Source organism: Scophthalmus maximus, chromosome 10 (assembly GCF_022379125.1).
Source record: "Scophthalmus maximus strain ysfricsl-2021 chromosome 10, ASM2237912v1, whole genome shotgun sequence".
Lineage (NCBI taxonomy): Eukaryota > Metazoa > Chordata > Actinopteri > Pleuronectiformes > Scophthalmidae > Scophthalmus > Scophthalmus maximus.
In genome coordinates this window covers 14445599-14459805 of record NC_061524.1, presented here as the reverse complement: position 1 = coordinate 14459805, position 14207 = coordinate 14445599, and the positions used below count along the sequence as shown (strand labels likewise).

Sequence of the window (14207 nt, the reverse complement as noted above, 5' to 3'; positions counted from 1 at the left end):
TGAGGGGGAAAAAAAGAAAAGCTCGGGAGCAGGGCAGGGTGGAGGAGAGGAGCAGAGGAGCGACACCAGAGGAGAAATACAAAACTCCACTTTTCTACAGGGGGGAATCCTACTTCACAACTCACCAAAAGTACGGGGCAGTTATCTACTGTAATCCAAAATAACAATAGAGTGATTAAGATGGGAACAGATGATTTTGTTCATTTTCTGAAACACCAGAAAGCTTTTCAAATCACATGTGTTACATATGAAGGATCATATTTAAGGTCAGGTCGTTTGATGCAAAATTTCGTCATGTCAATATTTCATGTTGCTCTAAATTTCTTCTGAATATTTAGAATTGACACCAAACAATTGTTGTGTGTGTGTGTATGTGTGTGTGTGTGCGCGCGCTCGCGCTCGTGCGTGTGTGTGTGTGTGTGTGTCGCAGGGTCGAGGATTTAATGTCATATTTAATAAATCCACTATAATATGGAACATGTGTATCAATGATTCGGTAAATCTGTGCCTCGGAATATGTTTCAAAAGAATGACACGTCTCGTGGCATTTCGCCCCCAGATGTAAAACAGGGGAACTGCATACACAGACGAAATTTAATTATGGGCCCTAATGCAAGTCGACCCATGAGAGGATGTGATGCTGAAAAGGTTTTCAGACTGTTCCCTGCGACTGTCAATACAATCTGAGGAAATGTTTAAAAGAACCCATATGGGTAAGAGCGCCCGCGGACTCCGTTCTCAATCTAGAAAGTTGGCTCGTTTTACCACCGGGACATTTAACCAAACCAAAGCTTTGATGCAGAATAATCCATTAAATGCTCATTAGACGGAAACATTTAGTTGATGAATAATGCATTTGCCCGGTGGCGAACCCAGACCACCGTGCATCATGTCCCGTATACAGTGGCCAATTTGACAAGTTCCCATTGGCCACATATCAGCCAGGGCAATTTCCACCACTCGTGTAACCGGACTTATTGTTTCCAGAAACGTGAACGAAAACATGTCTTTGGATTTCCAACATATAGCGTGTGTGGAGCTACAGCGCAGTCTGGGTTTTGCGCAAAGTGCAATCAGAGGCAAACAAGAAGATGTCAGAATGGCTCCATGAACACATTATACGGATTTTTGTTTGACTAACTGCAGGGTGGCAAAGGCCTGCATGCCTCTGGTTGTGTTTCTGGTTAGTAGAGGTTCAACGCACAACCTCTAACTGTACAATCACGCAGCACGGACAGGACTCATGATGATTCAAATCTGACAATACCACTCTTGTTCCTATACGTGGTGCACACTATTTACCATCACGACCTCGAAATGTTAATTACCGGCCATGTTATCACTGCTCCCACCACACTATCACCTCTCCTCTTCGCGAAAGAGCACTGTAAATCAGACAAGGGAGCTTTTGTCATAAGGCACCAAACTCGAGGCGTTTGGTGCGCGCGTGTGCGAATGCGTGACCGCGCACGCGTTGATACCCATGCGCAACGCTCCGTTGCGCTCTCTGAAGGGGAATAAGTGGGAGTGGGCGAGGAGAGGGGACGACAGTACAGAGGAGGATTCGGGCGGATAAGTAACTCGTCACCAAGAAACGGGGAGGGCATCATCATCACCGAGGTCCACTGCACCAGCTGCAACTTGCTGCCGCACGGCACAAGCAGCCCCCATCCATGTCCGGCGGGTGAGTCCACACGCAACACGCCGAATGCACTGTACAATTTTTCTATCAAATGTCTTCTTTTTCTTAAATAGGAAAACTGGAATTTTCAGATTGGCACCGGGTCATTCAGCCGCGGTCAGCTGTCAATATTTAAAGGAACAAAACACTAAAGTTCAGATACTTTATTTGTATTGACGAGAGGTCGCGTATAATCTCCGTGCGATAATATTGTTCATCCATTAGGGAAATTCGTTATTTAATTTATCCCGTGCGCAAAGGGAGGCAGTTGGTGTCCACGGCAGATGGACAGACAAAAGGAGAAACCGACTGAAAAACTGAGACAAAGGACGTTAGAAATCATTTTTGCCTCGACACCGGCTGCGCCTTCCACACAGCTGGGACTCTTCAATTTTTAGTAGGCAAAACACATCATACAATACTGTTGAAGAAATGATTATTTTCAATATTGCACGCACGACAATTCGGCGAGGACATTGAGAATTTGAATCCAAATGGGCTAACGGTATGTCAGACCACCAATTTCATATTCCCTCTTGACCAAACCAAGTAATTACATTAATTGTCATGAATTTAGTCCAATTCTATTAAAGCCAGGCCTCGGTGGTTTAAATTGATCTTGGAATAATGATCATTCTAAACAATGTAAAACCTGTGTTGTTTGCCCCCTTTTTATTTAACATCAACCCCTTGAATTCTATTAACAGTTTGACGATGGATCACCCTTTCCTGCCTCGGTCCATGTGGACCGGTGACAGTAAATTCCTCCAGCATCCCGCGGACCTCTACAGCAGCGTGGTAGTTACGCGCAGCATCCCCGCGGGCACGTGCTTCGGCCCATGTGTGCTCCAGAACACTTTCTACGACACCATCGCCTTCATAGCGCAGAAATCCTCCGACAGAAGGGCGAAATCCTACGTGTTCAGGGTGAGTTGTTTTGTGGTCAGCTTGCTGCCAGGCATGGACATTTGAAATTTACTGGCCTCTCTTAACCATTATTATAATTTTCACATTTACCTCGTGTATTTTATGTGGCTATATTTACGTTGTTCATCAAGTTTGCCAGAAGAAACGTGAAAGTGCCACATGCGTACAATGTTTGTTTTTTTCTCTCCCAGATTAAACTATTTACCTTTTAATTATTTTTAGGAATTCAAAGTTTGTAGGAAATGTTCTAATTCGGGACCCCGAGTGAAATGGCTACATGGCTCTTTTTTTTTCCACAGGTGGACCCCGAGGCAATGCGCAATTCTGCGCTGGTGCTCTCCTGGCTGCGGCTCGTGCAGGCTGCGCGCAATGGAGAGGAGCAGAACACGGAGGCCTTCCTGAAAGCCGGTCAGCTGTACGTGCGGACCGTCCGGGACATTCGGCAGGAAGAAGAGCTGATGGTGTGGTACGACCAGGAGCTGTCTCACCTGCTGGGTTTCACGGACATGACCAGAGGATCGAGTGAAGGTGAGGTGCAGGCTCTGTAGTGCGAGTGCAAGGTCAGGGCACTAAACAAATGCCAAATTACAATGTGCCATTATCTTTGGACTTCTGCGAGGATGTAATTCAACTTAAATTGTTTTACACTCCACAATTCATATGGGTTTAGCTGTGCGTAATGGCGTGATGTTATTTTTGTGTGTCTCTTGTAGAATTCAAATGCGGCAGGTGCAACCAGGTCTTCAAGAATGAGTATCCGTTCTTGGCCCACTGCCGATTCCTGTGCACTCAGGTGAAGAGCGACCCCTGGAGCCGCGAGGTCTACGGGCACAAGCACGTGGAAATTAAGAGGCAACACCGAGTGACGGATTTCCACAACATCGCCAGAGATCTGGAGCACAAAAAACCCAGCAGCAACGAGGACGCGGAGATTTTCCCCAAGAGAAGGAAATACGAGGAGCCCGTTTATCCCAAAGGACGGAAAACGGTTCTGCTAGAGAAGACAAACATTTCAAACGATGATAATATTACACAGCTGATTAAGGGTTACGACCAGGCAGCGGGAGACCCATCTTCCTCTGCAGGGAAACTGAAAGCCGATAAGGTCGAACCGGATCATTTGGGATGTAAGAGTGATGATGAGGCTTTTGCTGAAGCGGGGGCACCCAAAGAGACATTTACGCGCGACAGAGAGGCGGGCGCGCGGTCAGGAGAGAGCTCCGAGGTGCACTCGAGTAGCAGCAGTGCATTTTCTCTGGTCCTGCCCAACAGCCAGGGCGAACAGAAAAGCGCTTTCTGCAAACCGTTCAAAAGAACTTCTCCCATTGACCCTCAGGCGCGTCTCAGCAGCGCCACAACAGCCCCCTCTAGCCGCCTAGAGGATATGCCTGCAGCTTTCACCTCCAGGACTGTTTTGGGATACAACAATATGATGTCACCCAACGTCCTGAGCGGCGACCTGCAGACCGGACCCTCCCCGGTTGCGCTGAACAACACTTTCCATTACGCGCCGGAGCACTGGTCCAGGAACGTTGGCGCTCAGCTGCAGAGCGCGCCCTCTCTCACGATCCTCCCGCCGACGTTCACCTCGTTCGGCGTGTCGGTGCAGAACTGGTGCGCCAAGTGCAACCTGTCCTTCCGCATGACCTCCGACCTCGTCTTCCACATGCGCTCTCACCACAAGAAAGAGTTCGCGGTGGAGTCCCAGGTGAGGAGGAGGAGGGAGGAGAAACTCACCTGCCCGATCTGCCACGAATACTTCCGAGAGCGGCACCACCTGTCCAGACACATGACTTCCCATAACTGAGACGAGAAGGGATACAAAATAAAAACAAACTCTATTTATTTCCTAGATATTGCTCGTATTTAACATGTTCATACCCCAGATGAGGAGTATAACAGCGAATGTAGGTAATTGTAAAGAAAATAGCCAGACGGGACAAGCATGGCCACCACAGCCTGTCCACTAGGTGACGATAGAGGTACGTGTAAGACGATCTCACTGCAGTTTGGTGTCTGTCCCTTAGCCCTGTTTATTAGGTCGATGGTTGTTTTGTGCCTTAAGGAGCTCAGGAGGGAAGAGAGACAGAGAGATCTCCTCGAGGGCAGCGCATGATTGTCATGAATATCTCGACGCAGTTCTCCCACCCGTCAGCGTGTCTCTGCTCTGATTGGCACAGGACACGTGGATTGAGTGTGTTTGCACATTCGTTTTGAAATCTTAAAAATGTGAAAATCAAACAGACGTGTCGAGTATTTTTTTTCTCCCCCCACAACATCATATTGGTTCAAATCAGAAAGGGTGTGAGTTTTTTTCTGTCCCAGTAGGCGGCGACTAAAACCAAAATTGTATTTTTCCCCCCCTCTAGAATATTCGATGTCATTCTTTGTGATGAGCCGGTCCTGAGTGATTTCAGGAGTGTGCAATCTATTGAGTTGCTTAAAAGATGCATCATTACAATAGCAGTGTGTCGTTTGAAGGCTTTCTTCCAACATCTCAGCATGCTATAGGAAAACAACCAGAGGCCAATTTCCTGGCTGCCAAAAAAATAAATAAAAATGTCATGGTTGTCATTCATCAGCAGACTCGGATGGAGCCTACACTAGCCCACTGCATTGAATTTGTGATTTTATATGTTTCTCCAACAATAATGTTGAGCTTACCTCCCATTCGGGTCAGACTGCGGGCACATGGACATAAATAGTCGTCTCTGTTGCAGGTAAATGAGGCGGGAAGAAGGCATGAAGTTCATGGGAATGTCAGGCCGGGACCCTGCTCCGGCTCTCTGTAACATAACCCTCCCATAGTGCCGCTATCTACTTTTATTTGCATAAAAGAGTTTTTCCTCCCATGTCTCTAAACTGATTAGACTATCAACAGGTGCCTTGTGGGAGTTTATTAATCATCTTCTGTTTAATAGAAATGTTTTTTCTTGTGATAATGATCAGTTCGAGATCATTACTCTTCTGTTTTATTACATGAAAACAAAACTACAAGACCAAAATTTGGCTATAGTAGAACACATGTTCGAAATCTTTCAGTGAGTTTTAAAACCTCATTCATTTTCATGTATCCAGAATAATATTTGTTTAGAGACTAGAACAAACATCTTGGCTGAAAATAATTGTGGGTTTTTTTTGTAACCTTTTTTGAGAAAAAATATGATTTTCCGAATCAGATTCCCAGTGGTCCGTATGATTAAATGAATAATCAAGAGGCACAGTGTCACTTTATTGAAGGTATGTCCTTGAGGGGAAGGGAGCCATTAGTTCTCTGAGCTCCGTAGCCGTGTGAGGAAAGAGCCAATTCAGCCCGGACACAGAAAATCCTCTGTTGTCTAATAATGGCCGTATTGCTCTGCTTTAATTGAACAGTCATCATGTGGAAAAACAAATATTGTTCTTGGTTCCCCCCACTCGCCCAGTTTTGGCTTTTTAGGCATACTGAGCTCTGAACACGCACCTCGACTACTGTGGTTTTCTCCACTGGAACTGACCATTGTAAGTGCTCTCCTGTGACTGTGATTGCGGTTGACATGGGGTTCACGTTTTAATAGCAGACTGTTGGTCCAGGCTGTATAAGGGATTGGTCAGGAAATGAGTAAAAAAAAAGAAAGAAAAGAACCTGATGTATACATTACGATTGGGTACAGGCCTACTTTGAAGCTTAAACATCTATTAATATAAACATGATTCATAAAAACCCTAATTACAGTCATCATCATAATTTAAGTGCAGGTCAGACCCCATAAAAGGTGCATTTGTGAAAAGGTTTCTCTAGCTGCAGAACATTTCCACTCGTTCAAAAATGGACATTGAGTCTGTCCCCTCGTCTATCTCCGACCTTCTTCCCCAAAAAAAAGGTGTTAAAGGAAATCTTTGTGTGAATACTCACCTCATGGCTTCAACGTCCATTACTATTGCCCATTACAAAACACCCCTTTGATTCAACTCTTGTAATTACGACTGATGAAACTGTGTTCATCACAGTTCTTATTACCAAGCTAAAATTGTAGGATTTTGTTTTTTTACAAATGGAATTTTATGTTGTTGAAACCACCAAAATCATCACTGTCCGATGCAGGAAACTGGCTTTAGAAGTCACACACTCGGGGAAATGGAGGACACCAGTGTGTATAGTGTGAAACTGACTGCAATGTTAACACACCTGCATCTTGGTGGTCCAAACATTTGAATATCATACAGATATCGTATAGAGATCTGTTTTCACTTTGACCTTAATGATGTGTGTCAAAATCCAAATTAAATCCCCTTTGATTCATTGCTGGCAGTAAAACTTGAAATTCTTGACGTCGTCTCTGTATATCTAAAACAAAACAATGCTGACAGCCGGAGAGGCTTATGACAACAGCTGACTGACTATTCTTTTCTTTTTTTGTAGCCCTCCACGAACAATTGCATGTACATAAGCCAGAAAACGTATAGCATTATTCTCAACTGCCGTAAACAGTACAAGGGCACAATCTTTTGTTCCTTTTCCCCCACAAGTGGTTATCCTGCTAAATGTCTTTGTATTTGAGAAAAAAGAAGAAAAAAAATCACTGTCCAGTCTTGGCAAACTTCAAAGCATTCTGTTGTTGCAAACAGATGTGGCTGCTCAGTGCCAACTTTTTCATGCTCAAGGCAAAAAGAACCACAAAGGGATGGATTAATAATCACAAGGTTCCCTCTGTCATTTCACTGTCAGTTTGACGCACAGTTTAGGCACCGCATGGGTCAGCTTCCTCCTCCTGAGAATACAAGTGACAAGCAGTCGGGGCTAAAGTGGTTGAGATCATCTATCTGGAGCCATCTGTATACGCTTTCAAGGCCAGTCTGCTTTTGAACAGGGGGTGCAGATGGGTATAGAAAAGCGGAAGTGCACCATGTTTTGAAGTTCAAGTGGCTGACGTCCTAATAGGTGCGTGCCTGCTTCCTCCGTCAACCATTAATGCGCGGTAACCGCATCAGTCACATCGTTTGCCGGACAACAAATGCCTGAGCCTTTGGTGTGGGGGGTAATAATGAGTTCAAAGGGCTGTAGGGTAATGTTGCCTGTGTTTGAGTGGAACCTTCCTGCTTTTGTACCAAGCTATTTGGAAACACTGGTGCCCTCTTGGTTTTATTTTGACAAAAGAAGAGTTTCCCCGGGAATCAAATGCAGTTTGAGTAACCTTATGAATCAAAAATATTACAGCAGGAGCATAGGATTAAATTACTTTTTTATTCTAACTTACAGAAGGCTTACCTTTTCATAATTTAAACAATACACATGTACACCATCTCATCTAAAACATAATAATACATAACCTAGTAACCATGACAGATTAGTGTCACATTCAAAATAGAATCATTTTTTTCTGGTTTCATTATAATATTCTTGTAGGGGTGGTGAGTGTAAATGAATTCCAGATGCTCTCTACAATTCACTGGATACTTCCTTGAGAATGTACAATAGACTTTCTGTCCTGCAAACAAATTAACGTGGCATGTATGTACACTGTGGCATGTGATCAGCTCCAAAGTAAGAACAGCTGGACATAGTACGTAAAAAAAAAGACGAAATATGTTTCTTAATCGGATCTCTGTGTTTGCAGTGCCTGATGACACATTGATAAAGACTTACATCTATAGCCTTCGTGTCCAAAGAAAACATGAACACAAACTCAACTGTGGGCTCTTTGAAAAAACATCATATTCTGAGATGAAAGGAAAACCCCTGCCCCTGTACATGAAATCCCCAATATAATCTCACACACAGAATCAAAACAACTGGGCTTCTGAGACATGTGGAGCCCTGACTCTACATGTGACTCTGTTCCTCTCGCTACGGCAGATACCAAACAATGTGTCTCCTCAAGTCTGCTACCGCAGGACAAAAGAGATGGAAGTGATTTCTCTACAGCCTATGACACTGTTTCTCAGGATCCAGAAACCGCTCGGCAAACAGATGTATGGTTCTGTCCCCATTAGTCCTTAGTTTTTTCAGTTTCTCCCTACATCCACCCGTTTTGTCCTCCTCCTCTTCCTATCTGCAAGAACAAGACTGGATGGACATGTTGGGATAAACCTTGAGCACTGGGTTCCTGGTTTCGTCCTGGTAGAGCACGGCCAGAGGACTCATCTTCTCCGGGACGCAGCAGGGCTCGGGAACCCCAGGGATGATCCCGACGGCTCGGACTATGCTTTGGATGGTGGCGTGGTTGGACGGCCTTGCCACCTGGGAGAAGATGAGTGGCGGAGATGCGTGCAATGGTGAAAATCAATAAAAGGGAGACGAAAAATACAGTATGGTTTCTCAATATAACTTATTAATGCTAGGCTGGAACCAAATAATGTGATGTGGCGTGACTCAAGTGTGTTTGTGCTCCTACCTTGGGCATGGGAAATCCACATGTACCAGCGCAGTAGTAGGCTTCAAAGGCCTTGGGTGCTATGACCCACTCGCTCCAGCCGATATCAGCAAAGTCCACTCTGAGGTTCCTCCTGGAGCAGCCTCTGTGCTGGTTGTTGCCCCACTGCCTCCTCCTGGCATTACGCATTGTCTGCTCGTCAAAGCTCAGGACAGGCGACTGAGCGTCGGAGCGCCCCCTGGGCTTTTTTACATCCTTGCCCTCGTTCCTCCGCTCGTGCTTTTGGCCACTGCTGCTAGTCCTCGTGCGACTGTCTTTGGCTTTTTTCACAGTCGAGTCATTGGCGTTGAGCCCATGTGATGCTCTTTCTCCTCCTTTGAGAACCTGAGATTCTTCTCTGCCATGTGCTCCTCTACTTGTCTCAACTCCTTCTTCCTCCCGGCTTTTTCTTTTCTCCTCCGTCCTTCCTGATTTTGGCTTGGGCTTGAGGTACCAAGTGCTTTGCCAAAGGTCATCTTTCCTGTATCCATCAGGCCTGTATTCGACCTCAGGCAGCTCATTGTTCTGGATGGGGTCAGAGGGCAGAGTCGCTTGCCTTCTCACACGTCCTTTCGTCTCTGGCGAGGAGTTAGGCCTGTGCGGCAGCGGAGAGGAATGTGAGGCCTCTCCTCCCTCGTTGAAAGGGTCATATCGCTGAAGGCTTGCAGCCACGCTGTTGGGCTCCGCCAAGGCTTGGTCATTAGCGTAAACTAACAGGTAGGGCAGGTTGCCAGCAGACAATGCCTCCTCTGGTTTCCTCTGGTAGTGCTGCCCTAAGTCCAACGCCACTGACACCAGGCGTTGACCCTTGTCCCGTGCCTCCTTTATGACCTGGGTCACATCTTTCATCTGCCACACCCCTCTCCTGTGGGGGTGGAAGGTCACGTTGCCTAGAAATGACCCCATTGACCCGGAGCTAACCTCTGACCCAGAGGAGACTGAGCGAAAGAGCAGGCTGATGGACGGAGAAGGGTGGATGGCCGAGGGACGACAGGATGGGCTCTGGAAGCGTTTGCAGAACCAGGGCTTTTGATGAGGCCGCCGTTCGAGTAGGAAGTGGAATGTGGCAGAGAGGATGACCTCTGAATCCTGGAGGTTCGTAAAGTTGAGTCGATACACCGTCCTGTGGTCGGACGAGTCTGAAAAGACAATCGATCAGTCAGTAAATCGGACAACACTACAACGAAATCTGTTTTTCTTTCATTACCTCCAACAAGGAGGTTAAGCATTTGTGTTATTCTTGGACAGACATGAATACGGAGAGGCTAAAAATCTTTGCAGTGATTACTCGAGAGAAGCATTTGCCAATGTAAACACTTGCAACAAGCAACTGGACCTTATTTGAATGCACATCTTTGAGCTTTTCCATATTATTTATCAGTGCTTTCGTATCATATGCTTAGTTAAAGGACAGTCCGATAAAGTAGCGAACAATTTGATAGTAAAGTTGTAAATAAATAGGACAGGGGTTTGTGAAGAAGGTACCTAGTTGCACTAAACACACTGTTCAGCACCGTTCCTTGTTCTGTGTTACATGACAGCTGTGTGGCTGTGGTGAGAGGATGCATGCCTTGGTAGGATTTCAGAAGGTGCCCTTAAGAGGAACCAGACTCTGGGGATCTGGCTGGCAGGGGTGGGGGGTGAGCATGGGAGCTGCATATTCATGATGAACATTAACTCCAACAGCGGAGTTATTGTTCATTGTATAAGAGTTCAGCGGAAGTATGGACCGACTCAAGAGATATACATTACCCCGGATTCAGCCTGCATATGGAAATGCTTACCTCAGTTTCTCTTAAAGCTTCCCCTTAAGCCCAATACAGCCAGCACTGTCTGCCCAGACACCAAGACATAATCAACTGTTTTAACAGATCGTACATTGTTGTGAAAACTCTCTTACATCTCGCCTTGGATTACACTCGGCCGCTGCAGTAAAAATACACACGTGTTATGCTATGCCATCTGAGAACCGTGTGGGATATAAATGTCTGTGAGTTTTGTTTATAAAAACAGCATCAGACAGAGAGGGACGACTGTGCTTTAAGCCTCCCTGACTCCGGGACGTGGAGTCACACATGTCCTGTAGCCATAACAGGAACATAGGAAAGCCGCACGACAGTGACCCTTTGCGAGCGCGTATAAGTGCCGCTGCAAAAGGTATTGAAGCATTGGGCGCGTTGCTCGCAGGGAATCGGGTGCATTCTTTGCGCACAGTGCGCGTCTGTCTGCGGTTATTGGTTAGACTCTCTGCGCAGAATGGGCCACAGCTGCTGCCACAAGCAGTGTGTCCCCAGCATCCCCGAAATCATTTGAATGCATTCTCAGACTGTTCCAAAACAATCATGCCTATTTGGAGCGTCTGACCGCGCCATGCAACCCCACTGAGCGCTTCCACTTTGAATAACGCTGCATGGAAAATATATCGGAGTGCCCGAATACCCCTGTAGGATTACTATGGTGCACACATTTTATACAACGATTATCTTTTTTACTGTATGCATTTGAGCACGCTTGCAGGAGGCGATGCCCACATTTATTGTCTACTGTCTTTCACACACCTTGGCTGGCTCTGACACTCCTCACAGTGTTTCCCTCTTTGAGGTGGTTCTCCCTGTTGTATCTCTCGTACAGTTTGGACATGTGCTGGGAGACCATGTCCTGATCCTGGTCGTCCGAGAATGGCCCCGACGACGACGGGGGAAAGCCGCCGTCCCGTGCGCCCCCCTTCGTGACCCCGACCGACGCGGCGCCCAAGAAACAGTTGAACATCAACAGGAGCAGGTGCGAGGCCATCGAGCTCAGAGCTGCCATCGAAGCGCCGAGATGAGTACAGAATCCAAAGAGGCAAAGGAATGTGGTGAAAAACGATCCAAGGTGGTCTTCACAGACGCGCCAAAACAAAACAATCCAAAAGGGGGCTGTGCGTAAATGTCCCACCGCTTCTCTCGCCGTCCTCTTCGTGCTCGGTGAGCCGACTCACTCGTAGGATGCCGAGAGTTGGAGCTGCTACTTCTGACACACGCGTCTGTGTGACCGCCTAAAGGCTCGAGGAGGGTTATACCGGAGCGGTGATAGGCGCTGACGCACGCCCCTGTCAGCCAACGAGGTCTCTGCAGAGGACACAGCCAGAGGTTTAGGTCATGATGCTGACCGCGGCCGCCCCTCATGTAAATGAAGATGATGATGTCGTCCTCATGTAGTTTTGCATCCATGTGGTGACAACATTGATTGGCTCCAGTGTTTTCACACAAAATAACTTTGCCACTGTTGAAACTCAATAAACTTTTTTTTTCTTTTTTCTTCTTCTTTGCAGGCAAAGTAATTCCACCTCACAATTTTTCCAGCCCACCACATTATTTCCAGTAACTGCTTTTGACATGCTCTCAGTCACACATAATTAGCATAGAAACACCTACAATAATAGTCTGACCAACCACCCAAGGGCTATTGTTAGCAACAGCGATCCACATTTTGTACAGCAGTGTTGTGTGTGTGTGTGTGTGTGAGAGAGAGAGAGAGAGAGAGAGAGAGAGAGAGAGAGAGAGAGAGAGAGAGAGAGAGAGAGAGGCTGTGGTGTACCTGAGATGAGTCTTTTGAGGGACTTTCTGTGATTTGATTCATTGTTGCTTCTGCTGGGATTGCCGGGTTCAAACTCGCCACAGTTTTGTCTCCGGTGCGTATGTATTTTTTGTACGTATGTGTGCATACGTGTTGTTTCCAGTGTGTTTCTCTCTGATGTCTGGAGCTCTGTACCAACAATGCTTGTTTTGTGGAAGTGGTGGTCTCCAGCAGAGAGGCTATAACTAGCTGGGCCTCTCAGGTCACACTCTTCCATTCCACACACACACACACACACACACACACACACACACACATGCACATGCACATGCACATACACGAGCACGAGCACACATACAGAGCTACTTAGTACATTTCTGGCCCCCAAGGGCCCCACAGGATACTCCTTTTCACCAGTTCCACACCAGCGACAGGTCTTAAATCTGGACTTCTCTGGAGATTTGTTTGAATGTGTGTGTGTGTGTGTGTGTGTGTGTGTGTGTGTGTGTGTGTGTGTGTGTGTGTGTGTGTGACAACAGGGGAGTATTATGAAGCAGTGGGCTGAAATGGCATCCTCTACGGTTTTGTCATTTCACACAAACACATAAATACTTTGCCTTTTCCCATACCATGCTGAGTTTGACTCTTGTTGCAAAACAAAGCATGATTAATTACCATGGGTTATTTGTTTGAATCCACGCAATCCCGTCTTCCGTTTGATTAAGTGTCATCTTTGAAAAGCACATTGGGAAATCCAGTGAGACATTGAGAGTGGCATTTGAGAACGACCACTCTGTAAATCAAACCCCCTGCCTGCACAAACAAATGCTGAAAGATATACAGTTGTTTCTTTTGAAGTAATAAAAATTGAAAACCAAACAATAATTGCCCCAACAGTGAGCTGTCATTCTCTGTTATTAACAATGCATTAAACCCCCCTTGTCATTACATGGGAGTATCTCGATGCCGTTCTCTGAAGTAGTAAAAGGAGTCCTTTGCATTTTAAGACCGAGTTGCTTGAATCATCAACAAAAGGCAACAGTTTTTTTTACTGGAATGCCTCAAAAAGTTTGAAAGGACTCAACATATGTGTGGGCATGGATAGAGAGGCAGGCAAAGTCAAAGTGATATCTGAAACCAGGGCATTAAGGTCCTAATAAATAGTCCTGGGGAGGAGACAACCCAATACTTCAAACATGAGGATGACATCATGAAATGGCTTTGACCTGTGACCCTAAATATGTAGGGCAGTGTGAGATTAATCTTGGGCATTATCTATGATAATGCTCCCCTCTCTGTTATGACTGCGGGGACAGCAGCAGCAGCAGCAGCATCGTGACTAGATCTAATCAGATGAAAAACAGCAGGAGAGAGAAAACCGCTGGTAAATGTTTCTCGAGAGATCTCTGTGGGCACATACTCTGAGGCTACGGTTACACATGTCATATCTGTAGGACTTTTATGTTTCTGCCTGAAGCACGCCCGTATTAAGTGACAGCATTGAGATTTTTTCCCCGTGTTGCCATTGGATCTTCAAAGCCACATGTGGAAGTAGTCAAGCTTGTGCTGGGATCAGAATCCCACGCATTTTGATTTTGATAAATAAAAAGCCACATCAGAAGCATCACAGCCACTTTCAGGCCAAATGT

At 46.1% G+C, this 14207-nt stretch overlaps 2 protein-coding genes across 3 annotated transcripts; one reads left to right on the top strand and one right to left on the bottom strand.

Moving 5' to 3' along the window:
* The first annotated feature begins 4 nt into the window (after positions 1-4).
* prdm8 (PR domain containing 8) lies at positions 5-4849 on the top strand. 2 transcript variants are annotated; one of them, XM_047334889.1, is made up of 4 exons: positions 5-1684; positions 2389-2608; positions 2908-3136; positions 3322-4849. In XM_047334889.1, exons 1-4 carry the CDS (start codon positions 1674-1676, stop codon positions 4413-4415), a joined length of 1554 nt encoding a protein of 517 aa, XP_047190845.1. In that variant the 5' UTR covers positions 5-1673; the 3' UTR covers positions 4416-4849. The 2 variants fall into 2 exon arrangements, with proteins under 2 accessions (XP_047190845.1, XP_047190844.1); XM_047334888.1 differs by having other exon boundaries at positions 5-2608.
* A 2964-nt stretch (positions 4850-7813) lies between these two features.
* Positions 7814-12189, bottom strand: gdf10a (growth differentiation factor 10a). Its single transcript, XM_035605716.2, has 3 exons — positions 11559-12189; positions 8983-10139; positions 7814-8828 (listed from the first exon to the last, which is right to left on the bottom strand). The coding sequence occupies exons 1-3, from the start codon at positions 11809-11811 to the stop codon at positions 8637-8639; spliced, it is 1602 nt and encodes a 533-aa protein (XP_035461609.1). The 5' UTR covers positions 11812-12189; the 3' UTR covers positions 7814-8636.
* Between the last annotated feature and the right edge of the window lie 2018 nt (positions 12190-14207).

Coding starts and splice junctions, on each gene's coding strand:
- gdf10a (XM_035605716.2), bottom strand. CDS start 11,811: ATGGCAGCTCTGAGCTCGATGGCCTCGCACCTGCTCCTGTTGATGTTC. Junction 10,140..11,558: donor GAGTGTCAGAGCCAGCCAAG/GTGTGTGAAAGA, acceptor TTGTCTTTTCAG/ACTCGTCCGACCACAGGACG. Junction 8,829..8,982: donor GTGGATTTCCCATGCCCAAG/GTAGGAGCACAA, acceptor ATCTTCTCCCAG/GTGGCAAGGCCGTCCAACCA.
- prdm8 (XM_047334888.1), top strand. CDS start 2,309: ATGATCATTCTAAACAATGTAAAACCTGTGTTGTTTGCCCCCTTTTTA. Junction 2,609..2,907: donor CGAAATCCTACGTGTTCAGG/GTGAGTTGTTTT, acceptor TTTTTTCCACAG/GTGGACCCCGAGGCAATGCG. Junction 3,137..3,321: donor GACCAGAGGATCGAGTGAAG/GTGAGGTGCAGG, acceptor TGTCTCTTGTAG/AATTCAAATGCGGCAGGTGC.